The sequence below is a fragment of the Ptychodera flava genome, chromosome 16 (genome assembly GCF_041260155.1).
Source record: "Ptychodera flava strain L36383 chromosome 16, AS_Pfla_20210202, whole genome shotgun sequence".
NCBI lineage: Eukaryota > Metazoa > Hemichordata > Enteropneusta > Ptychoderidae > Ptychodera > Ptychodera flava.
Window position 1 is genome coordinate 5290206 of NC_091943.1, and position 25094 is coordinate 5315299.

General features: G+C 37.8%; 1 protein-coding gene across 1 annotated transcript; it reads right to left on the bottom strand.

Annotated features, from left to right (window-relative positions):
• Nucleotides 1-1482: 1482 nt before the first annotated feature.
• LOC139152609 (uncharacterized) lies at nt 1483-21056 on the bottom strand. The gene is made up of 3 exons (XM_070725849.1): nt 20740-21056; nt 4045-4182; nt 1483-1933 (listed from the first exon to the last, which is right to left on the bottom strand). Exons 1-3 carry the CDS (start codon nt 20902-20904, stop codon nt 1811-1813), a joined length of 426 nt encoding a protein of 141 aa, XP_070581950.1. The 5' UTR covers nt 20905-21056; the 3' UTR covers nt 1483-1810.
• Nucleotides 21057-25094: the final 4038 nt, after the last annotated feature.

Genomic DNA, 25094 nt, shown 5'->3' on the forward strand with positions numbered 1-25094 from the left:
TCAGGCACTCTAACTGTTCTGTGTCATCTAAAGTAATGATGCGACACTTAAGATACTTCACAATGATACAAAGTTTATGGCAGGAGAGTTTATGAATGACTCTGCAAGATTTGTTTAAAGAAAACTGCTTTCATTTTCTATCCCTATTGGTCACCATCAGATACATCAACTGCTTTTGAACTATCTGTGATTTGGGGGTTTCACCTTGTGAAGTCAGGGCTAACAGTAACAAAAATGCTGTATTAATTGGGAGTTTTGTTGACAGTTTGAAAACCGTATGACGAAATAGTAGTAATGACTTTAGCTGAAAAAGTTCAAATCAGTGATGCATATCACTTGTGTAGTAAACTAACTAACCTCAATTCCTAAAGGACAGTTGTGAGTAACTTTGTGTAATGTTTGCAGTAAAAAATGAGTAGTAGACTGGCTCCCTCTGATGTCCTTACAATCACATGCATCGATTTGGCATTGTTTGAATCTTTGGCCTCTCTGTACAAATTTCGTGGTAGAGACAAAACGAAGATGAATCGAAACTAATATAGAGCTTTTGTCAATCATTCTGGGAAATGGACAAAGATTCATGTCAATAAACTACAGAAAGTCGTTTAAGCATACTGAAATCAGTCGCCTATTTAAAGTTATAATTAAAGTGTAACTTTAAATCTCAGTCTCGCCAACAGATTTTAGACAAAACATTTGAAATGACCATTTGGCAACACTTTTATTGTGTATAATAATAGTTTCTCGACTGTCTATGGTATAATTCATCCATCTTCCATCCAAGAGACCATAGACAATAGTCAACTGCCTGCAAAGGCCTATGGTGATGGTATGTGGAACGGCAGGAGTCAAAGAAAATAGCGCCCTCAATTGAATAAAATGCTTATTGCTGCGTCCAGTCTCCCCAACACTACTTTTCACAGTAAGAATACACCCATTAGATGTGAATAACGCTTCTACTAGTTTCAGAATCCTTTATTTTAATCATCGACATGGCAAATCCTCATGCCAACTGTTTTTCCGTAACAGAACAGACAATCAGAAAACTTCAAAACATTGAGCGCTTCATGTAATTTCCCTACACAGCCGACAGGCCCTATATGTGACCTTTCCAAACACGTCTGCACATCGGAGCGCTCAGAACGTAGAATTGGTATTTATCATATCTTGACATTTAAAAATGTTAAAATAAGACCCACGGAAGACACGTAGCAAGGTACTCCTCCACACCATGCGACCTGTAACATCCGGCGGCTTTCTTGATGTTGTGGATAAATTTGATAATTCCTTCTGGGTCATAACACTTTATTTTTCAAAACGATGGATCATGTAGTAAAAAGAGAGAAAACTAATCGTTTTCAGTCTTAGGGACATGTGAGAGGGAAGTCTAACCGTCTTTAGTCTTGAAATCCTATTTTATCTTAAGACTGTCCGTGGTTAATAAGTAATGATAGAAAATATGTATAGATTCATACTACACAAAATACGCTTATTAGTTTGTGACTTACAGTCTGGTTTATTTTGAAACGGTTGCATCGAAAACCAATAAGAAAAGTAGCAAACCAACGGGTGTCAACTAAAAAATACAAGCCCTAATAATGTTAATCTAAACAAGTAATGCAAGCAACAAACTGACAACTTAAATCAATAAAAATCTAAGAGTGGTCAAAAATATCAGCATGTCGGCGCTTCCAGACATTTTGCATGATGTAAATATGACGTAATTTGAAAAAAGTAAAGATGTAGAAATTTTTGTTCAAAGCCACGAGAAAATAAGTAAAAACTGTTGGGTCTGAATCCAGATTTACTTTCACTTGGATTCGCTCATGATGAGGCAGAGTCGATGGCAGTCAGACGTCTTTCTTTTACCCTTGCAGATTCTGCCGCAGTCGACAAATCGGTTGTGAAACAAGCTGATTCGACGTGTCTCCACCTGTCGATGAATAAAGAAAGCCCCGAGAAGCAACCAATGAATAAACAGTGTTTTACTGACGATACATATGGACACACAATAATAAAAAACTTTCCGTTTTCCAAATTCATTGAATGAGCAGGATGAGCCCAGGGTACAAACTTTTTATCTCAAAAAATGTCAGCAGGCCTCTTGTCGTCCACTAGGTCGTCTGCTTCTCGCGTGAATACATTCTGACTCTTGAAGAGAATATCAATTGTCACTCTCCTGCCTTTGCAAACACTGAATTTAATTGTCTATATGCAATTAACTAAGAAAGATGCAACATTAATTAATGGCAATTTAAACCATTGGTACCATTAAAATAATCCGTTTCTCTCATCCAAATTTCACGACATCTTTAATTACCATTATTGATTATAAAATAGAACGGCATACATTTATCTCTAGCAACTTTCTATGGCTAAAACTTTGAATGAACGTATTCAATATTATCAGTGAAAGTACGCCCCTTGTTGCGGTTTTTCTCCTATTCCCCCCCCCCCTTTGTTTGACTAGCAACTGTGTCAATAACAAGCAAGTCAGAGAAATTTCATAATTGTTGACAACCTTATTATTTAAACAATATGCTTAGGCTACTTCCATGATAAAATGGGCGAACACGCCAGACAATATTGCCGCCCTCTATGTTCAACTTTCTTTCACACATCTAAATCTTTACTCCACCCACCAGTGTTTGTTCGTTCATAGATGTACACAGTCTCCTAAAATTTCCTTTGAGATAATGTTATTGCAGGATACTTTTATTCATTGTTTTTCATTCTGCATAAATTACTCATTTTCAGTCTGCATGAATACTTGTTCTTACTTCATGTCTTGTTCTTGCCTCCACATTCAGACGCTTTTTAGCAGGTGTCTGAACTGATAGGTGAGTATGATGTATTACTTAACAAAAGGATCACTGATTGCATCAGTGACATTTGTCTGTAGTTTAAGACCACTTCCTACTTTGACTTACAGATTGATATATGGAGGGTACCATATGTGGGGCAGAATGTACGTACCCTTTCGTAACACCAGACATTACTTCTCAGTTGCCTTTACTGGAGGTCCACATATTTTTCTTCTACGGATTTGACTTTGTTACAAGTACTTGTACTTGTTTGTTGTTTATCTGTGATGTGCTGTTTGTGTTTGTTACATCGAGTTTGTTACTATGGAACATATGGCAATAATGTAGATTATGGCTTGGTACTATTGTTCTAGAAACTTTTCAGTTGAAAATGCGCCTCGGGGACAGACATTCGGGACTCTGATTTCTGGGACACATTATGAAGTTTATGGAGCAAATACAATTTTCACCGTCTTTCTCCCATTAAAGTTAACACAGGAACGGTGACCATTTTGTATTTAAAGTAAAGGTAAAAATTGGTTTATGTATTTTGAATAGTTATCCCTGATTTTTTTCCTTGACCTGGAAAGGGAATGCTTTTAAAGTTCACTTATGGAAAACCTTCAGTCTTTCAAACTTTCGAGGTGTAATCTACCTTAAACGTTCGATTTAGTCGAGAAAAAATGATGATTTCGTTGCAGGTGTTCACAGTTTGAAAACTTAAGTTGCTGATTCATAGTTTGTACTGGAGCGCGGTGATCATTCTCTATGGTAACTCTAAGAGTAAACTAATCAATTTATTTTCACAAATACAAGACCATGGCCTCTCTATTCTCTATTCAGTTTCGGGGTTGTTATAAACGTATCTCAGTTGTGTCCCAACCATTGAGGTGAGGTCTTTCTTGTCTGTTAACTCCGTTGTGAAGCGCCCTCTATGGTGGGTAAGTTGTATAGTGGGAACGGATTCCATTTAAGTCTGACAACTTCGCACGCTCCCAGAGGATATGTCCCAAAATTGGAACATTAAAGCAACTCAGTCGCCGCAAACTTTCATATGTTCACACACTACTGGTGTAAAAGAGGCGTCATTCATATTCATTTGTGGAACGTCAGAAGTACATCTTTGGGGCGCATTTTGCTCAACCTAGCGTGAAAAATTAATGGTTGACTACTATTAATAGATTTACCGATTTCCCTATATGTCTCGACGTAGCATAGATTGAAGTAATCAGATACTTACTTTGTGGGCTTCTTGCTTCAAAGCGTCCAAATTCGTACCTTCGTATGTATCATCTTCCATCGCCGGAAGAGCCAGGAAAGTCGATGAGACGATTAAAAGTGTGAATAGACAAGCAGTCCTCATGTTGAACTCTTCTTTCTGGAAAAAAAACAAAAAACAAAACAGATTCAAGTCCTCCTTATAACACAAGGCTTGGCAGTTTCTTTGTTTGTTTTCGATTGAAACCATACAGTGTCAAAATTTGTCTTCCAGCACGCCATATTTATAAAATACATAAAATAATGTATTTGTATGTCATGTGGTAAAAAAAAATCTGATAATATTCATGTAATCCTATATCGCATTCTCGTGAGCAGGAGCTTGTATTTAACTTCGTTTCAATTCGTTCTACTCAATGAGTATGTATCTATTGGTCATTACACGGGAAGGTTTAGAAAAAATTTAGTGTGTAAAAATAGTGTTCCCTTTAGTGTACAAACTCATGACTTGGTAGAATTTGACATTTTGTGCTTACCCAGTAAAACTCAGATCTAAGTATTGAAGATGAACCGGCCATAATTTATGTAAAAAAGCGACTATGGTAAAATATTTTGTTTCATCAAAATTAGTTTTGTGTCAATATCATGGTGGCTGTGAGTATACGTAATTATGGAGTTTTGAAATTGTCGGTTAAGATGAATTTGCCCATTGTTCGCTACACTCGTATTGTTACAAGGAATGACTCTTAGCGGCGTGCAACAAAACACACAAAGATAGCTGCAATTTACCAGAAATTTACGTAACAATGTCAGTCGTGGTTTTCATGGAAAGGATTTAAAGTTGGGAAGAATTACGTAAAACATATGACACTGTTGCGTAAGAAGATTTAATCTTTCAATTATCACAACTGTTTCGTGATACTTCTGTAAATATTTCGAAAATAACTCTTGGTAGAAAGACATACAATGAAATGAATCATCTACATTGTTACTATACAAGATATACAATTGTTTCCACATGGTCATTACATTGGTGTCTGTCCTTTCATTTTGTGATCAGTGATGGGATATTCCTGAAATGCATCTAGTTTAGGAAAGATAGGAAGAAAGCTGTGCTATTTCGTAAATCAAGATCCAGGCAACCGTGTTTGAGTGTTTAAATGAAAGAGTGACCTGAGCGGGATGACCAGATTAGAAATGCTTACTTGACCGAGAAATGACACGATCTCTCGACCTGGGGGATACTTAAGTGGATGGTTTACAAGTTTAGTAACACGAGTTAAATGGTGAATGACATGATATAGCAAATTGATCTAAAACGGGTTCAATATATTCTTCGAGATAATAATCTAAAATTAGGTCTACAGTGACTGTTATGAAGCTTTATGTGAGTTGCTAGTTCTCCATTTAAGGTAGAATGTGCCTTGGGGACAGATATTCGGACTCTCAAACCTTTTCAATTCTTTTCTGATCTACCACTTGTGGGGGTTCATTTAAAAGCTCTGTGTCCATGAAAACTTTTCACCGTCTTAGGTTTTCGAAAATTGAAAATCTTACTTTTCTCCATAGAGTTAGCGGAGGAATGGCGGCCATTTTGAATTTTAAACATTGGTAAATCTTGGGTAATTGTTTCTATGGTACCAAACTTTGCACGGTGACCCCCGATTTTTATTCTATGAAAGAGAATGATCGTTTGAGTAAAAGTTTGAAGTCTTTCATTTTCGAGGTGCATAATACCTTAATGATTTTCACGTCATATCGCGGCACAGAATCCTGACCACCCGGCCTGACTTCCAAGTCACTCATTCCGGTCGTAATTCATGTGCACTGTAATTGCATCGTAATTTCTCAAGTATGCAAGAAATGGTCGTCAGATAATACATGATCGTAAGCCGGAATTGGTCTACAATAGCCCTCTACTCTTGGTTTGAAAAATGATCTAAATTGTGTCGTGTTTGTGCTGCACGCGGCAAATCACAGTCACACGTTATGACAGCTGGTCCGGGCTTTTGACCCACCTGTCATCAGGATAACGATTAAATTCACGTGACGCATGATGACAATGCTCATCTCCCTGCCTCAATTATAGGGACGGAGTTTATGTTGTACTGTACACGATGCAGATTAATTCAGCAGAATGGGCCAAGATCACTGTGTCATTAGGCTCACAAATGTTACATTAGCTCATTTGGCAAACCAGGTGGATTTGATCTGTTAGTAGAAGAACAACATGACCAGCTACGAACGTAGAGTACTATATAATCTATTTGTAACTCACTGGAGTCATGCTTTTGATGTCTCTTTCCGAGTAGAGTGTAATTTTGCGACTGTAGGACGCCAAGTTTATCTGAGAATCGTAAATTCTTTACGAATCCTTCACTAAGATATCCTGCTATGAGTAGGATAAATTGTGGATGATATTAGTCTGTCACAATTTGTGGTATGAAGCCACCGGCGTTTTAGACGCATCAGTATTCAGCAGGGCATGAGTTGCCCTCGCTTAGTGCCTAAAACTGGTCGTTTTGTTTTCAGATAACCGAATATCAGGGGTCGAGAGGCCGCTATAAACGATAAAATTATTTTTGCAAACTTTAAAAGTTGACTAAAATAGCAAGGGTAATATACATGGAACTCGTTGAGAGGCTGTTTCATATCCCTGCTAGGTTAATATTATTGCCGACAATGTTTTCTGCGATGACACGAGACATGATAAACTGAGCAGACGAAGGAGATGAATGTTGACCTTTCACCTCGTGTTTGACGACTTATTAAACTTGATGCAACGCTATGCTATGCCGCATGCCGCGTAGGATTTTATGACCTCGCGGAAATTTTACTCCACATATCCCACAAGTGAGAATAAATTATGAATCAGATGAATGCAATATTCAGAGTTGTTTGAGGGTATCCCAAAAGTCTCGACGTACATGCAGAGCGGTGTTGTACAGCTGAACTTCACAAAACTGATTAGAAGTCATACAGATATGGCAACTTCATATGTGCACGTTTTTCAGCAAACTATGAGGTCTAAACGTAATGAGATGTTCGAACCCATCAATATAACTGAACCCTCTAAACGGCGCATTAATTCTTAAGTTGTGTGAAGGTTAGCAGAGCGCAGCGTCTTGGCGAAAATTTGGCTCTAAAATTAAATTGATACCGTTGAGATTTCCTTCACGGTAATTATAGCCTATTCAATTTGAAAGAGTAAATAATTGAACGGCATCGGACGAGAAGGAGCATGGACTCATGACGTCATATGATTGTTTCATTTTGAAGACTAGACTTGGGAGTCCTCCATATCGTCTCGGTTGCATCTAAGATTTTACCAAATGTGTCAAAATCATTAGCTGATGAACGTATTTATTTATCGTTTTGTTTGTGTAATTGTGCAGTTTTCTTATGACGTTAAATAATTTCGTTAAGTTGTTAGATAGTTCTATTCTTGTAACATTAAATAGTTTCGTGTGGTTTTATTCTTACCAGGTTTAACAGTTTTAGAGAGATCTGACCTTGTTAGAACCATTTGGCCAGAGCTCCGTTTGATAGATAGATAGATAGATAGATAGATAGATAGATAGATAGATAGATAGATAGATAGATAGATAGATAGATAGATAGAAGATAGATAGATAGATAGATCGATAGATCGATAGATAGACAAAGATACAATGCATATGGCATCTACTTGTCTCAAAATTTTCTTGACTGTTTCATTAATACTCTTGTTGTATTGTACAAAAATTACAAATGGCTACCACACAGACCTGGAACATATAGGTCCTGCACCCTTCAACGCTGACGTCGGAGTGCAGCCTTGGTACAAGGGGCGAGATTATATCGTACCTACAATATCAGTAGTTTTGATATTACGCTCTCTAAAAAAACTGGATGTCATCGAAAGAAACCCTGACCGATTTTAATACAAACGTCATAAGTAATATGGGCTCCGTCTGTTGACGAAAAATAAATCATCTACTTGTCAATATTACACTTTGTGAAATACGGCGTACATTTATGCCTATAAAAAAAAAAGAAAACAAAAGAAAACAAAAAGCACTTGGCGACATGCTGATACATGTTGCTGTGGATACCGACACATGGGTTAGGAGCAGACTGTTCCGATCCAACTGAATATGCTGTGCAACGTTTGGAAATAAATTCAGGGCTAGGGATGGATCATCATCGTGGTCGAGTTCGTACCAGATATCGGCACAGTTTCCAATTTCAAAGATGGAAAGAGATTATTGAATGGAATAGAAAGACGTTATTGAATGGAGATAGAAATACATCAGGAAAAATATCGATCGAGATATTGACAAACCGACAGACATAGAAACGTCAACGGATATGTCGTAGAGAAAGTGAATAGGTTGACAGACGGATTATCTGAAAAGTGAGGAAAATCGATATAAAAATAGCATTAAATGGGTAGATGGATAAAAAGATAGATAGATAGATAGATAGATAGATAGATAGATAGATAGATAGATAGATAGATAGATAGATAGATAGATAGATAGATAATAGATAGATAGATAGATAGATAGATAGATAGATAGATAGATAAATAGATATACAGACAGGCAGACAGACAGACAGACAGACAGACAGACAGACATGCTGGTAGCCAGAGGGACGGGAAAGCAGACAAATTAATAGAGATAGATGGGTATATATACCTCATTGAAAAGTTCGTGTTCACACCATTCTTAATTTGTTTTCATGTCGGACGAAACGGAAGTCTTTCCTAATGAATGTGATAGCATTGGGGGTTTGGACCAAAGAGGATTTGACCTGTGAGGGTTAGGCCTATGAGGGTTTGGGCCAATGACGGTTAGACCGATGAGGGTTGGACCGATTAGGGTCGGACCAATGAGGGTTGGACCTATGAGGGTTGTAGAAGGAATGAAGTTAAATCTCTCCCAGCGGACCAAGAGGTGGATTGTGCGAAACAAACTGATCCATTTCAGACGCGTTATTGGTGTCATGTGATAAGATTAAAATCAATTTAAGCCTATTAAGGAAGGGATGATAGATAATGCCTTCAAATGGAAACCGATTGATGGTATCTGATATTCCAGCATGCTGAGATTAAATTTCACGGTTATTGATAATGATGACTAGTAAACTATTAGGAATGTCTTTATTCCTCTGAAAGACTGGATATGCCCGATTACTTTGTTATTTTCAAAGGAATGACGCACAAAAAAACAAAAACAAAACAAAAAAAGGAATTCAGTTTTCTGGTCCCTCACGTCACTGCAAATCAAGTATAAAAGATATGATCATCTTGTGAAGTCCAGTGAATACGATGTTTATTTCAATCTCTGATTTTGGAAACTGTGAAAGGTCAAGCCATTGACGATCTGACAAAAAAAGATGATTTAGTGATATCTTTTGAAATATTTTTCAATTCAGAATCGTTAAAATCAAGATTCCTTCTTTGTTCATTCATTCTCTACACTCCATTTTTATACATTTTCATAAATCTAAGAAACTCGTTAATAAAACTACATGTCACAGGGTTTGTAAAAAAACGTGAACACATTGCATTCATACACTGTCCTCTCCCATCGCGCCTACAGTAAATGTCAATATTGCTTGATGATTCACAGACACTCCACAAAATGTGTTTGCTTGGTTTATAATGATTCAGGGACTTACCTTCCTTTTATCAAATTATTGTATACAATACCTTCAAAGTTCAAGGTCGTAGCATGCTGGGGACTAATGTCCACTATCCCACACACCGGATGGCACCAGCACTTTGACGTGTGCGTTTGGCAAATGCGTTTCCTTTCACGGTAATGTCAATTTATTCGACTATTTAGCATTGCAGGTTTGTTGCACTGTGTGTATTGTCTATTGCACACGCCCTGAATTCATGTTGTTGTACAACATTTCAACTTCTTCAAACATCATGTGATTTTTACAATATATACTTCAATAATAATAATTATGACAATCTAGGTTATCTGCAGAAAAGTGTCTTGAATGATAATACGGACATTAGGAGCTAGATATGATTTTTTGTATGTTTCTGTGAACACGCTTGTGAGAAACTTACATTCCATGAATGTGATCTGCCTATGTGCTTATTGTGATTGATTGTACAGTGGTATTCTATGGCTCAACCATAATAGTACCACCTGAAAAAAAGACAGTAATTGCCTCGCCGCTCACTCACTGATGGATGTCGAAGTTACCATTCAATGTTTGGGGACAAAACAATTGACAATTTTGATGTTCTGCTTGTTCAGAAAAGTTATGACTTGATGAAAAAATATCAGTAAGTGATAACATGATTAAGTGGACAAAAGGTCTTTCTGTCATGATATTTTTGACCTGGTAATGCTAAAAATATCCTAACATCAGAATATAGGTAACACTGCACTGTATTTACAAATTTTAACAAATATGTGCGAAGTTATGGTAAGAGTCGTGGATATTAAATCAAAGGGCTATCCGAAGAGCGGTTTCGACAAGAGTTCCGCCATTTTTGCACTTTGAAAGCTAATTTAAATATCACAAACAGCCAAAAAGGAACCTGAGTTCACGAAATGCTGAAACGCTTTAACACCGAATACCAAAGTGATACGTCCGCCAGTTTACAAGTTATCGGAGCAGGCGGACAGGCAAACGCTGAGAGTCACAAGAATTTCCGTTGCCATATACCTACGGCATAGGAAATTAACAATTCATCTCAGATTCCAAACGTGATTTGTGATCCATACACTATCGGCATTAGAATGAAGTGGGCTAGTCGTCCCTAACTTTAAAAAAAATCAAAATTTTGCGCCTCCCAGTGCACCTGAAGTCTTATCAAAGATTTTTGAGATTGTTCAACTTCTCATTGGTATTTTAGCATAACGCCCAAACCTTGAAACCAATGGTCTCCTTATCATTTTACCCATAATGCTTTTCATGCCAGGGTACGGTGAGTAAAATGGTATACATTCGTCGACGATTGAAACACTAGGCACCACTTATTTGATATTATGAATTATATAACTTGACAATTTGATTCAAAATGTATACAACAAAAAATACATCATCTTTCCCTTTAAGTGTGTAGACATAGTTTTAACGGCCGGCACAATGCATTGTGGGATAACCAGAAAAAAAGGTCTAGTCAAGTAGTCTTCATATATGTACGTGTTATCGCTTCAAAAGTGAAAGACTTAAAATTTTGCTCAAAGTTTCCTCAGTGAAACTTTCAACCATTCTCTTACCAAACCAAAAAGAGAAATCTGAGCTCACGTACCGTGCTAAAACAAATAACCTAACATTTACTGATATTTGAAATTCAAAATGACTGCCATCCCTGGTTGACTCTGGGGGAGAAAACAAAATTTTCGATTTGAAAATTTTCTTACTCTTAGAGCTATAAAATGAACCCCCAGAAAGAAAAGGCCAGAAAAGTATTTGAAAAAAATTGAGAGTCCGGATGTCTGTCCCCGTGGCGCATTCTATCTTAAAGAACCATGACGAGGCCCTTCATATGACATTAGTGACGTCACAGCGTACATGTAAGCCTAAATTACAATGCTTGCCGACGAGCTGCAAGCAGTTTGAATCCAGTCCAACCAGGTACGGCATGATAATTGAAAGATTTTGACAAATGCGCACGTTATGTGTGCCGGTACAATTACAAGCGCAAATGTGATACACTAATAATCTTTACGGCCCTGATACGGCTTTTGCGGCCCGAGGTCGTACGGCGGAAGGGCCCGAGCGTGCGAGGGCCCGTACGCCGTACGACCAAGGGCCGCAAAAGCCGTATCAGGGCCGTAAAGGTTTTATCATATACCTTATGAAATGGTAAATATGTAGTTTGCATAATATTCAACATTGTTTAGGAGATAAAAATGCGTGCGATATCAAAGATTCATCGCCATTTGTGTAAGGTTTTTCAGAAATACGATGACCGCTTCCCGTCGCGGATTGACATACATAATGACGTCATTTGTTTACCTGCAGAATTCTAGAACGCGCAAAGCAACATTTGTACTGTACGTGACCAACAGAGATCAAGGCTGAAATCGAGATGTATGGAGGACAAAAGCGTGTTGTCAGTTTCTGGTAATTTTTACTGAACAGGCACGCACTTAGTATACACAGGATTTCACTAGAATTTAGAAATAAAAGCCGATATCACCTGCACGGCCCCACTGTCGCCACGCGCAACTACGATCTGAGTCAGCAGACGTTTTCCTAATCTCGCGCTGGCTTTGTGTACGAATGGAACGTTTGCAGATAGCAACGCGCGTAGTAACCAGAATCGAAATAGTTTAGAAATGCACTCGATTGCCCATATTTGGGCACCGGGCCGGGGCGTGATACGTAAAAAAAATGCACGGTTCTGAGGGCGCTTTCTCCCATAGCTTTACACAGGCACGTGAATGTAGGTATATGATAAAAGACATTTTATGTTTCGGTGTGGGGAGTACTGAATTGACACTTTAAGGCTACAGCAGACATATCAATGATGTATGCTGTTCCTGTAATCTTCTTTAAGTAGTGTCCAAGTAAATATCAGACATGGCTAGAAGATAAAACAACTTTCTCAGTATTTTCCAATTCTTCGTGACATCCATTTAGAGCTTTCCTTGAAGTTCTTGCAGCCGATGTAAAGTCCGATGATTATACTACACACGTAAAGGTGTCAAGAAAGACCTAGCGACCGTCCTTATAATTCGGTTATATCTCGGCATGGGAGACATCCGGCATTGAAATGTTCTGATTTATTGCAATCCGCATAATATCAGACAACTCTTAGGGACCGAGCACAATTAACGGCAGGGGGCGAAAGAGAAAATGGGGGGGGGCACGAAAAAAACAAATGAGTGCTCTTGGGGTGGGCCATGAAAATTCCAGGGAAGGTAAGGGGTGGGCCACCAAAATTTTTTACACCATGACAGACAGAGAATATTTTTCAGCATTTTTGTTCCTTGTTGAAGCTGGAGTTCCTTGTTAAACTTCTTGCAGCATGATGAAATACCAAGTCTTAAACCTCACAATGCAGTTGTTATGTGTAAAATGAGCAATATTATTATTGAAAATTGACTTCATTTGTCAACAATAAAAAATGGTTGGTAATGATACAGAGGATAGGTTGAAACTGGTTATTTCATCATGCTATAGGAAGAACTAGAATACGTAGTGGACACACAGGAAAAAAATACTGAAAAAAAGGAGAAAAAATGGCATTAATGGGTCTTTTATAGTTAGCGTATGAAGAACTATTCCAATGGCAGACTGTCATTACAGTGGTGGAGTAACATTCAATATCTTCAGTAGTCATAGAAAGGCAGACACTGGGTTGTGGAAAGTGCATTGAAATCACAATGGTCATGTTATACATTTTTCCCCAACATCTGAAAACATCATACAGATACTCAGTTGAAGTAAAGCATAGACATACCGGTATATGAAATGCTAAACATGCATAGGCCTACCAGCAAACAGACTCAAAAATAATTATGCAGTTCAGTACAGTCTTCTCAGTGACAAAATTGTCCTAAAATTCTTTCTCTTTGCTGTATCATACTTTGGAAATTAAAAAGACAATGCATTCATTCTATATACCATGGGTAATATGTACATGACCCCTGTGTGACCATTTGTTCGGATGACTTTTGAGTAAAGGGTTAATTTAAAAGTATATTAAACTGAAGGGGGAAAGTTACGTGGAATTTTGCTCATAAAAACACTTATCTTTAGGGTTGTGCAGGAATCTGTCAAAAATGTCCTCCAAATGTCTTTTGTTTTCAGAGTATTCAAACTAAACACACAACACACAGCGTAATAACTGAACATTAACACAACACAATACTGAAAAGTAGCTGTAGGTGTTACAAGTAGTAAAGCACGAACATATGTTATTTTGTTTGTCTATTATTTATATATTTATTTGTTTATTATTTATTTAAAGAATGCAAGAATGTTGTTTTCACTAAAGCATATATTAAAAGTTATAAGGATTATATATGTGTGTACAACTTTGTACCTATGTAATCTTTCTTTTTTTTTGGGGGGGGGCACAAAAATGTTGTTGCCGGTGATGGGGGGGGGGGAGTCACTAAAATCTTTGCTGGTATTAGGGGGGCCTGTAAAAAATATATGCACCAAATATTTTCTCTTCCAGCCCCCCTGCCGTTAATTGTGCTCGTTCTCTTACTGATCATAGACACAATACTTATGAGTATAAAAGAAATGTTAATTCCACCATCTTCATGCAAGTACATTGCTACATCATTTGTCAACACTCCCAATCTATTCTCTATTTCGATTCTACTTCTGTGTTCTGCCGTTGGGACTCTCAAAAATTCACAATACTTTTTTTGTCTACCACTAGCGGGACTCATTTTGAAGCTCATGGACTAAATAGACTTTTACCGGATTAGTTTTGTGAAAATAGAAAATTTATTTATTTATTTATTTATTTATTTATTTATTTATTTATTATTTACTTATTTATTTATTTATTTATTTATTTATTTATTTATTTATTTATTTCCATAGAGTTAACACAGGAATAGCGGCCATTTTGAATTCTAAGAGTCGGTAAACATTGAGTAGTGTGTTTCTCTAGTGCGAAAAATGTCGAAGGTGACTCCTGATTTCGTCATTGATATGGAAAGGGAATGATCGAAAATTTCCTTATGGCAAGTTTGAGCTGAAGTTTCAGCCTTTCTTAACTTTCCTTAAAGTTTAATAGAACACCTGTGTAGTTAAGGTTCGTATTTGGAGACAGATTTAAGATTCACATTTGCGGACTCAGTTTCGTGGCGGAATTTAAACGTTTACGCATTAAACAGCGTACAAATGCAAATGCGGAATCTTTCGGTTTACGATAGTTTTTGGCTTATACTCCAAAAAAACACAAAAATCGAATTGTGTCTGTCACTGTGTCAGTGGTATGACAATGGTTTGCTCGGAGAATGAACATGACACCGTAAATGGGTATCATGGGATAGAAGCTTAGTGGCTGGGGGAAGTGTAATGTGGTCTTTAAGTGGTAAGACCAGTATGCGTAGGCAGTATTGATCAAATGTCGCCGCTCCAGTGACGGTATTAACTGAGAAGTGATATACGACCGAATTAACCAGGATCACTTTCCGCTGTGGGATTGTCAGCAAGTAAGGAAGCGTATTGATCTACTACTCAATGTCAGCAGATGGAAAAATATCATCGAGAAACGATGCATAATTAGATAGGGTTAAGTAATTAGGTTTAGCGGAAGTCGGCGTATCGACCGTCGATCGAACTAATGGTATTTTTTTGCAATACTTTGTATGAACGCCTTGTATAAGGGGTGTTTATCCGGGCCGTCTATTAAATTTTACCACCATTCGTATCATTTGTAATGTATCAAGCGAATCGCTTGATGCTGTCAATTTCCTTACATTGTGGCTCCTTACATTTTATTTGAAAGTGAGCAGGAAATTTCATTAAATACTCCGCTTTGTAAAACGTTACTTTGTCTTCGGTATACTCCACAACAGATTCTGTGAACTTAATTTTTTTGTGCATACACTAATGGGTGTGCCGAGACTTCCAGTAAACATCCCTACAATGACGTCATGCGCTACATGCAAAGGATTGTCGAGGGCTAAGGATGTACTCGGGATATTTGTACTGCTCTAAGATTCTGCATTATACATTACACTCCCTTGGTGAGAGACATCACTTTGTATGTATGTATGTATGTATGTATGTATGTATGTATGTATGTATGTATGTATGTATGTATGTATGTATGTATGTATGTATGTATGTATGTATGTATGTATGTATGTATGTATGTATGTATGTATGTATGTATGTAGCATACAATCAATCAATACATACATACATACATGTATGTATGTATGTATGTATGTATGTATGTATGTATGTATGTACTTATTTATGTACGTATGTATGTATGTATGTAGCATACAATCAATCAATACATACATACATACATACATACATACATACATACATACATACATACATACATACATACATACATACATACATACATACATACATACATACATACATACATACATACATACATACATACATACATACATATACATACATACATACATACATACATACATACATACATACATACATACATACATACATACACAAACATACATATAAACAGACATACATATACATACATACATAAAGACATACAAACAGACTGATTTACATAGATATATATATATATACAGACATATACATACAGGCAGACATTTATCGGGGATCATACTTTTGCATCTACTGTTCGATAAATCATTGATAATCATTTGTCTCTCGCTGTTCTTTTACCGGCGTTCGTCATAGTTCTTCATCGCATTTACGACGTAAATGCATATTCCATTAACCTGAAAATTATCCCTGCGGCAAAAGCTTTTATATAGCTCAATATTTGACATACAGTGAAGATGGTATTTTGCTAGGTTGTCGGGTCTAAGATCAAAAGTGTAACATGTGGAATGGTAGGGACGCCTGAAGTTATGAAATAAATATTGACTTTGACTCATCAGTTTTTGATATCACAGTGACGTGAGTCTTCTCTACATGACACAGTTGACTGATTGTTCCATGAAGCGATTTGACTTGTCTATATGTCTTCCAAGGTTTCCTTGTCGTGCAAAATTTACAATCCATTCGAGTAGGCTTATCGTTTGCATCTCAGGGATAACATATCTTCAAAGTGGTCGATAGGATTTCTGTCTCAACATATCTCACAATCATCAATCATGTCCACTCAACTTCGTACCTCCCCTCTAAACTCTTTCCGTTTTTGTTTCATCGTTAATTTTCAAATCCGATAAATTCCAGTTACAAATATAGAGACGACAGTGCCGTAGACAATGTGCTGCCCCCAAAAATTGAGATATCAAGTTCAGAAATTACGGCACGCACAGTATATGCCAAAATTTGCATTTCCCGCTTGTTTTGTAAATTTGTTCATTCAAATCCATGAGATGGAACCTGACTTTCTCTTCGGGTACTTCTAGACAAATATACTGAATCGACACGTTCATGTTGGAGGCGTTTCGAAGTCAGTGTAAGGTAAATGTTGTAGGATCTTGAAAGAAGTGACAGCAGTAGGAAAATCACGTGATAATCACGTGGTACTAGCGAACAAATCAGCTTGGAATGCCGTTGAACAAAACATCCGGTTGGACAAAATTTCATTCCAGTTAACACAGAACAGTTGTTGCATGTTCGCATATTGACGATCCTTCGAAATGTAACAAATTGTCAATTGAAAAAAAATCACAGGCATTAGATCAGCGTATTGGTTTGGCATATTTGATTTTTCTTTAAATGAACGATTGCGTTGTAGTCATACCTCACAGTTTTTAAATTCGTATAAGTAGTCCCTGATCATTTACATTTCTTCAAGTGCTTATTCAATAATTGTACATCACAAATAGACCGCTCCTGCTTCAGTTGTCAAGAAAAGTGAAAGTTTAACAATAACCTGAACGATTCATCCGAAAGACGCTGGTCTAAGTGCAGGCTAGCGTAACATCTGATGGATGATAAGGTAGGTCTTAGAATCACATCTAGTTCAATACTACGGCTCCTTTGAAGATGTCACTCAATAAAGGTTGAAAACGACCTGACCTTTACTCTTTGAGTTTGTCAAGGATAGTCGAATCACTGTCATGATCTTGCCATCTCTGATTAATTTCTATATCATTTCTGATGTCCCCCGATATGATTACTTCGATTTTCAAAGACGAACTTCGGTAGAAAGATTGCGGAATACGGTGACATTTAAAATCTTAAAGCCAACAACAAAGCAATACCTCACTGCAGAATATGAAACCTTTGATGTTAAGCATGCTTCCCACGTGACTCACAATTCACATTTCTTCAAATCTTGTCCCTCTTCAAACTTTGTTCAAAATATTCTATCAATCCCCGTTTCCATAGATACGCAAAACTTCCATTATCACTCGTCCTCTTTGCGGAAAATATCTTAACACATCTCTGACGTCATTGTACAAACCCCACATGAGTGTATATCGTCATTTCGTGATGAGATGACTGTTAAGCGTTCAGACCCATCACGTACAGACGCCTGATCGGTAGACGTGTCCGTCTACGCCAAAATCCTCCATACAGCATGACAATTTTCTATTTCAATTGACATAATAGGCAGATTGTTTTTAAACGCTTTGATGGGTTTATTTTGCTCGCCAGGCACTTCCGTACTTTTAGATGTGATTATCCAAAAGACGACGCCGACAGAGGTAGGGATACGCTGTACGCTTCTCATTAATGGACCCAACCGTCAATATAAGTCGCCCGGACGTACGCTTTACACGAGGAAATGGTGAATGATATCCTTATCTCGTCGCCTTTTGCAGCAAATCTCATTCCTTAAATTAGTCCACTTCAACAATGATCCGCACTGCGATTTTTTTTAGTTTCCGCCAAAACTAGTTTCAATTTACGGAAACCTATTAAAGTATTACGACAACTTTGAAGCCTGATGAAAATTATCATATCATAAAAGTGATCCCATCTGACTTAACAGCATCTGTGCTTCAAAGGCGACGCTATGCAGCTAAACATATTCTTCACGGTTATCTTAGGTTGTTTCACATGGAACAAACGTTGTTGTTTTGCAAAGCATGATGGTTTTGCGGTTTATTTTCATCTTGCCCAATACATTCAGGAAACCCCCTGAGGTAAGATAGCGATGCCATAAAGAATATCTATTATCTTGTCATCTGACATATCTTCTTACCTGATGAAAGTGTTCCCCCCGAACGATTTCAAAAATAGCAAGAGCGTAATTCATAATCTACAAGGACACTTCCTCAGCCTCAGTAACTCTACCAATAATTTCCAACATGGTTTTGACGACACACAAGTTGTATTGTTGAGAGTTACGGAGTCTACTTCCTCAGATTTGCTGAAGTTCAAAAAAATTACCATTGCTGTATTAAGCTTAGCGAGCTGAGAGGTGGTGAAATTAGGATAGATTTGTCCAATTTTACACGTTGCCGTTGCGTCGTTCATATTTACTGCGTTTAACCGTTGGACGAAAGGCAATAAACTATTCGTAGAAAATGTCTATATCATAGTTTGCCTCTCACACTATCACGTGTAACTTGTCTCGCGCACCATTCAAATCATGTCAATCTCTTCTAGGAAACTAATTGAATAAGTGTTTCCCTATGTCATAATGAGAAATTTAGCTTTGAAACTATACTTTTGTTACAAAGAACGTGTTACTCTCTCCGTTCGCTTGAGAATCTCATCAAATCTCATATGTTTTCAAATCGCACAAGACATAACTCTGTAGGGCCCTAGGGTTTCAATTCACTTCAAAATTGCTGTCTCTTCTTAATTTCGCACATGACATAACGTCGTAGGGCCTTAGGGTTTCAATTCACAGCAAAATTGCTCTCTTCTTAATATTCACACTAGCTCCAAAGGAATCGTCGTTTAGTCCAAAAGAGAGAGAGAGAGAGAGAGAGAGAGAGAGAGAGAGAGAGAGAGAGAGAGAGAGAGAGAGGGCAGTCATTGCCACATAGGATAGAAAGCTGAGCTTACTTCAGCCACATAGGATAAAGCACCAACATTTACATTGTCTTGATAAAGTATTCAATCGTAAAGTCTGTGATTCTATGATCCACTGACATCGTTGTAGTAGAAACAATACAGACGATGACTGGTAATCGTTGGTATCAGAATCTCAGTGGCAAAGATGTGTGATGTAGGTTTGACATAATGAGTTTGGATGCGGTTCTCACAATTGAAACAGATGGTTTACTTATTCCAAGGCGGTTTTATGGAGCTGTGTTCAAAAAACTTGTCATACTGATACCAGGCTATGCCCGTCGGCAGCATTTACGCCACCAGTAAATAAAGATGTCGTGAGTTGAGTATACTGAGATGCCTGAAGCGTTTTTGTGAAAAACGACAAAGGTATGATGTTCTCTGATTTACGAGCATTGTTACTGCATAGTTTAACACGTGCATGGTTTTCACGCTTGTGAAGTTTGATATAGCGACGAAAATAAGCGGTATCTCTTTCTCCAGATACTCCTTACAAAAGAAATGTGACTTAAAAGGGGGCATAGTGTTGGCGATATGAAAGCAATTTATCTTCCGCGTTTCGCTGAAGTTCACACTTTTGTAGTAACTTAAATCGTGTGACGCAGTTTCGCCGACTTACAGAGACTCTCAGTTGCTTTCTTTGGTTCAGTAGATACAGCCAATGACGCGTAGAGAAGCGATCACACTATATCACTCCAATTAAATAATGTACCACAAAGTGACAATTACCGTCTGTCTTGCACTGGTTGCAACCGATTAAGAAAACGGGGATTGTGTCATGGATATGGGGGAGAGAGAGAGAGAGAGAGAGAGAGAGAGAGAGAGAGAGAGAGAGAGAGAGAGAGAGAGAGAGAGAGAGAGAGAGAGAGAGAGAGAGAGAAAGAGAGAGAGAGGGGGGCAGACAGACAGACAGAGACAGACAGACAAATAAACAGACAGACAGACATACATACAGACAGACACACACAGATAGAGACAGTATGAGAAACTAGCCGTCTGAGGGTGGGGTAAGGTTGGAGAGACTGCCGTATGCACCACATAAATACATTAGCAATACTTGACTTCAAACAACTAGAGAGACGAATGTTACAGCGTGCATGTCGAGAAATGGTGTTTTTCTTACCTGTTGTTGTCGTCTGCTCAAAAGTTTGTTGCCGCGATTTTGATGTGGTCTTCTCAGTGAAGAATTTCGTCGATGAGGAATGTAACTTATATGGAACACCGTGAAGCTACAAATACATTTGCCTCTGAAACATAGTCCACCTATCTTGTACACATACGCTAGCATATTTTATAATATTTTATGATGCATACATCATACTGATCATAACAGAATTTTGTAAACGTGGGAGGGCTTACATCAGCTTACATTAACAGAAGAAAATGCTCCCTATGTCCTTGAATTTCAATCAGATCAAAATTTTCAATCAGTTTCTTATGAAGGTGTTTTTGTACGTTTATACTAATTTCCAGAAGTGACGACAATACCTCCTTAGTCTGCCACATACAAGCTGTATTTCCCACCAACCACCTGCACAACACAACACGCAACTGAAACACACAGGTGACCAGAGAAGTAAAAATAACCTTTCTATTCAGACAGCCTTTACATCCGATATCAATCAATACTGGTTAAAATCGTCAGGATGGGTAATTTGCAAGCAAGGCAAGGTTGCTCGTATCGACTGGTCGACAATGCTACTGGAGACGGGAGGTCTCAAGATTTTAGGGCCTTGTCGATAAAAGAGAATGTCAGCTTCACCGTTTGACGCGAAACTTCCCTTGCGGGAACGTTCTGTAGCATTAGATTATGAAAAATTCAGAGAGCTGCAGATACTCTCGCAAATTACGCACGAAGATTTGGATACACAAATCTGTTCATATGAAGTCTCCATCCTTAAATGATCAAGAAGGGCTTCGAGCTTCATCTGCAGTCTGTAGGGCCGTCCACGCTGTCTTGTGCATGGAGTTTCTTTGAATAATCATTTTGAAGACATCTCGTCTACAAATTCATTTCGAATCCCTTGATTGCTGCTTTTCCCTAAAATATGTAGTCATTGTTTTATGATGAAAAAAGCAGATTATTTTTAAAAACTGCAATAGTGACAGCATTAATATGAAATAAACTGAAACAAAAACAAAGCTGGATTAATTAATTGGTAATTATTTCATTACATGTGATTACTTGGAAGTTTCTAATTCGACTATTCCATTCATTTGTCTTGGCTCGCCACTGCTATATTCAAGTTTACAAACCGAGTAATCAAGATCCACACCTGTAACGGCAGATCAAATCCAATTAATAACGAAGACAGTATTGCACCTCAATCCTGCGTGGGTACGTCTGGAAAACAGTGTTAAGTTGTATTAAGTGATACTTGGACGCAAAAGCTTTTAACGTATCTGAGTTGGGATTCATCTGCGCCCGAAGAGCACACATAAAACACTTTACACTCAAGGATAAAACTTTTCAAATATGTCACCCACGGATTAATAATGGACCATCTAATATGCGTGGCAGCATAGCATGGACGATCAAGGGTTTAGAAAAGAGAGAGAAAACAGTCGGGAACATAGGCACAGACTGCACAGAAGAAATAACAATGAGAAATAGTACCGAGCCGTAATCTACATCATTGTCATAAGTTCCATAGTGACCAAATATATATAACAAACACAAACAGCACTGCACAGATATAACAAACAAGTAACGGTACACACAACAAAGTCAAATCCGTAGAAGAAAAATATGTGGAACAACCGAGAAGTAATGTCAGGTGGTTTGAAAATGGTACGCACATTCTGCCCCACATGTGGCACCCTCCATATATCAATCTGTAAGTCAAAAAAGGAAGTGATCTAAGGGGCCGTCGATAAAAGCTGACGCACAAGAAACTTAATTCCTTCGTTTTACTTGGAACCCCTCCCTTCCCCTCAAAACGAAAGTTGCGAAATCAATTATGAATCATGATGCTGTGTCTGACAAACCCACACGCACCTCTCCGATCCGCACGCCCATTAAAAAGTAACGGAAGGGCACATTGATTAATAAACCACAACTTTACGCGTTTCACTTTTTAAGACAGAACATTTTAATGTATTTCGCACTTAGGAAAATGCTTCACATACATGTTTCAAGTTGAAAAAGCATACAAGTTTTTATATCACATTCATGTCTTTTCGTTGTCTTTTCAGTCTCCGTATTTTGTGGTCATTCTGTTGTCGATGAACGCGAAGGTAGTTTTGCGTTCTCGTTGCAAAGTCGCACTTCGAAAACAATAGAAAATCCTTATGCGATTTTGACGCACACAAAACGAAATGAGCTTTTACCCCCTTCCCCCCTAAACGAAAGAATTACGTTTGTCGTGCGTCAGCTTTTGTTGTCGACGGTCCCTTAATCTACAGACAAATGTCACCTATGCCAGCAGTATTGAGTAAACGAGGCAGTGTCTTGCATAGTTTAAAACATGTTCTACCGATTCGATGATATATGCCAATGTGATTAGCTTTAACTCCTTAACTTTGGCAGAGTACTTGAATCTTAACCTTGAAAATCCGGTGAAGAGCAGTTGAAGCAAAACCAATCGATGCCTTCGTGAGAATATGTTACCTTGAACGCTCTCCATTGAATATCAAGTATTAAATTCAATCAAGCCAAACACGCTTACCATTGAATGAGAAGACAAATTGAAATCAAACTTAAAGATTGTACTGCCTTTGAATGGGTGTTTTCTATACAGCACTGTAGATCCTTCTTCATAACCTATTTACATAATTCATGAAAGTCTACATTCAATCTGTCACATATCAAATGTCAACAGTAGTATTTAACACCGTTTACCACAAAGCACTTGTAATGTTAAATATCAATGCTGACGATCAGAGCCATTGCATTGATTTTAAAAGTCAAGTTTGTTCGTGGTTATTAAACCAATCAGAACTCTAATTCCATCGACAAAGCTGCGTCCGTCAACATTCATCTGTGACAAGAAATGTGCCAATGTGTGACCTGGGCTTATCGTATTGTCGTTATTTGTCATGCTTGTGTAGATAAAATATAAAGTATAAGTTTCTCGTTGAAAGTAAATATCCATGCTCCCATTGTTATCAACATTAAATGATATACAACTAATATATACTCGACATCATTCCTACTGGCGCTATCCTTAAACTCGGCGGTATCATTGTGACTGGCGCTATAATTAAAGATATACATTCACCTGTAATCTTAATATGCCCATATATGGTCAAAAGGGCGTTCCTTGGTATTCAAAATTTCAATGTGAGGGCGCTGTTTTTAAAAAGTGGCCATCCGCTTAAAATCTGTGACTAGTTAGATTTTCTCTTTCCATTGTATCTGAGGCAAAATTGGAACAGTTGACAGTATACCTTTAAGCGCAGCAGTATCATTGTGATTGGGGCTGCGTTTACACAGACCGACGACGTATATAGTGGTTTTTACACTTACAAAAAGCACTGCAACATCCATTGGTTCTGAATTCGAAAAAAATCACCAGTCGTCGGAAAAGATATCTGGTTTATTGGCAATGAAATTCAATGTCCTAACCGTAACAGACAGTTTGTCTGAAACCTAAGCAAAATGCGAGAAATCGGCAACTTTTGTACATACGTTGTATTTTGGATTCCAGCGCAGCGCAGATACATCGGTTCCATTTTCACCACGTGATTTACATCTGAATTTGACCCATCAAGTAGTTGTCTCACAACGTGTACTGACCATGGCGCATCCTGTCAGCTGTTACACGCAACTTGATTGGTCCAATTTGGAATATATCACGTGGCAACCAGCCAAAATCTATTAGTGCAAGATACGAGGCAGATTATCATTAATTTATGCAAATTTCATTGATGAGCATTATTTTGGTATTGAAATTTTGCTAATGCTAATGGTTCTTTATCAATGTGGAATATTCATCTGCCCTGAATTGTGAATTGTATGACCATGTATGAGCCCTATCTTTCGGATATGTTAAAAAGGTTCTATGGTAGCAATTCATGGCTTAATCTACATTAAAGTATATGGATCGTATGGCAAAAATTGAGCCGACAAAGTACATGTAAGAGACTATGGACACACCCATAAAATGGTCGGTTTTTAAAAGTCCCTAGTTACCCTACAATGAACACAACATGGGAGAATAATCTTTATAGTAAGATATGAAAATGAAAATGATCATTGTTCGTGAAATGATCTTCAGACAGGCACCAAAGTCATTGTATTTGTCCGAGTATCTCAAACATCAGCCAGTCTGCCATCATTTGATTCTGGTTCGTTCTTAAGACTTGTTTTAGACAGATTATCATACAGACTGTCTATGTTCACCATCACAGATTGAACGATACCAAATTTAAAAAATCACTAGCAGACCTCCATCCGGCACAAAGATCACCTGCCGCCGCTATGAAACAGCTATGAAACCGTCCGAAATCAAAAAATGATACTGTGCTAGAGATCCG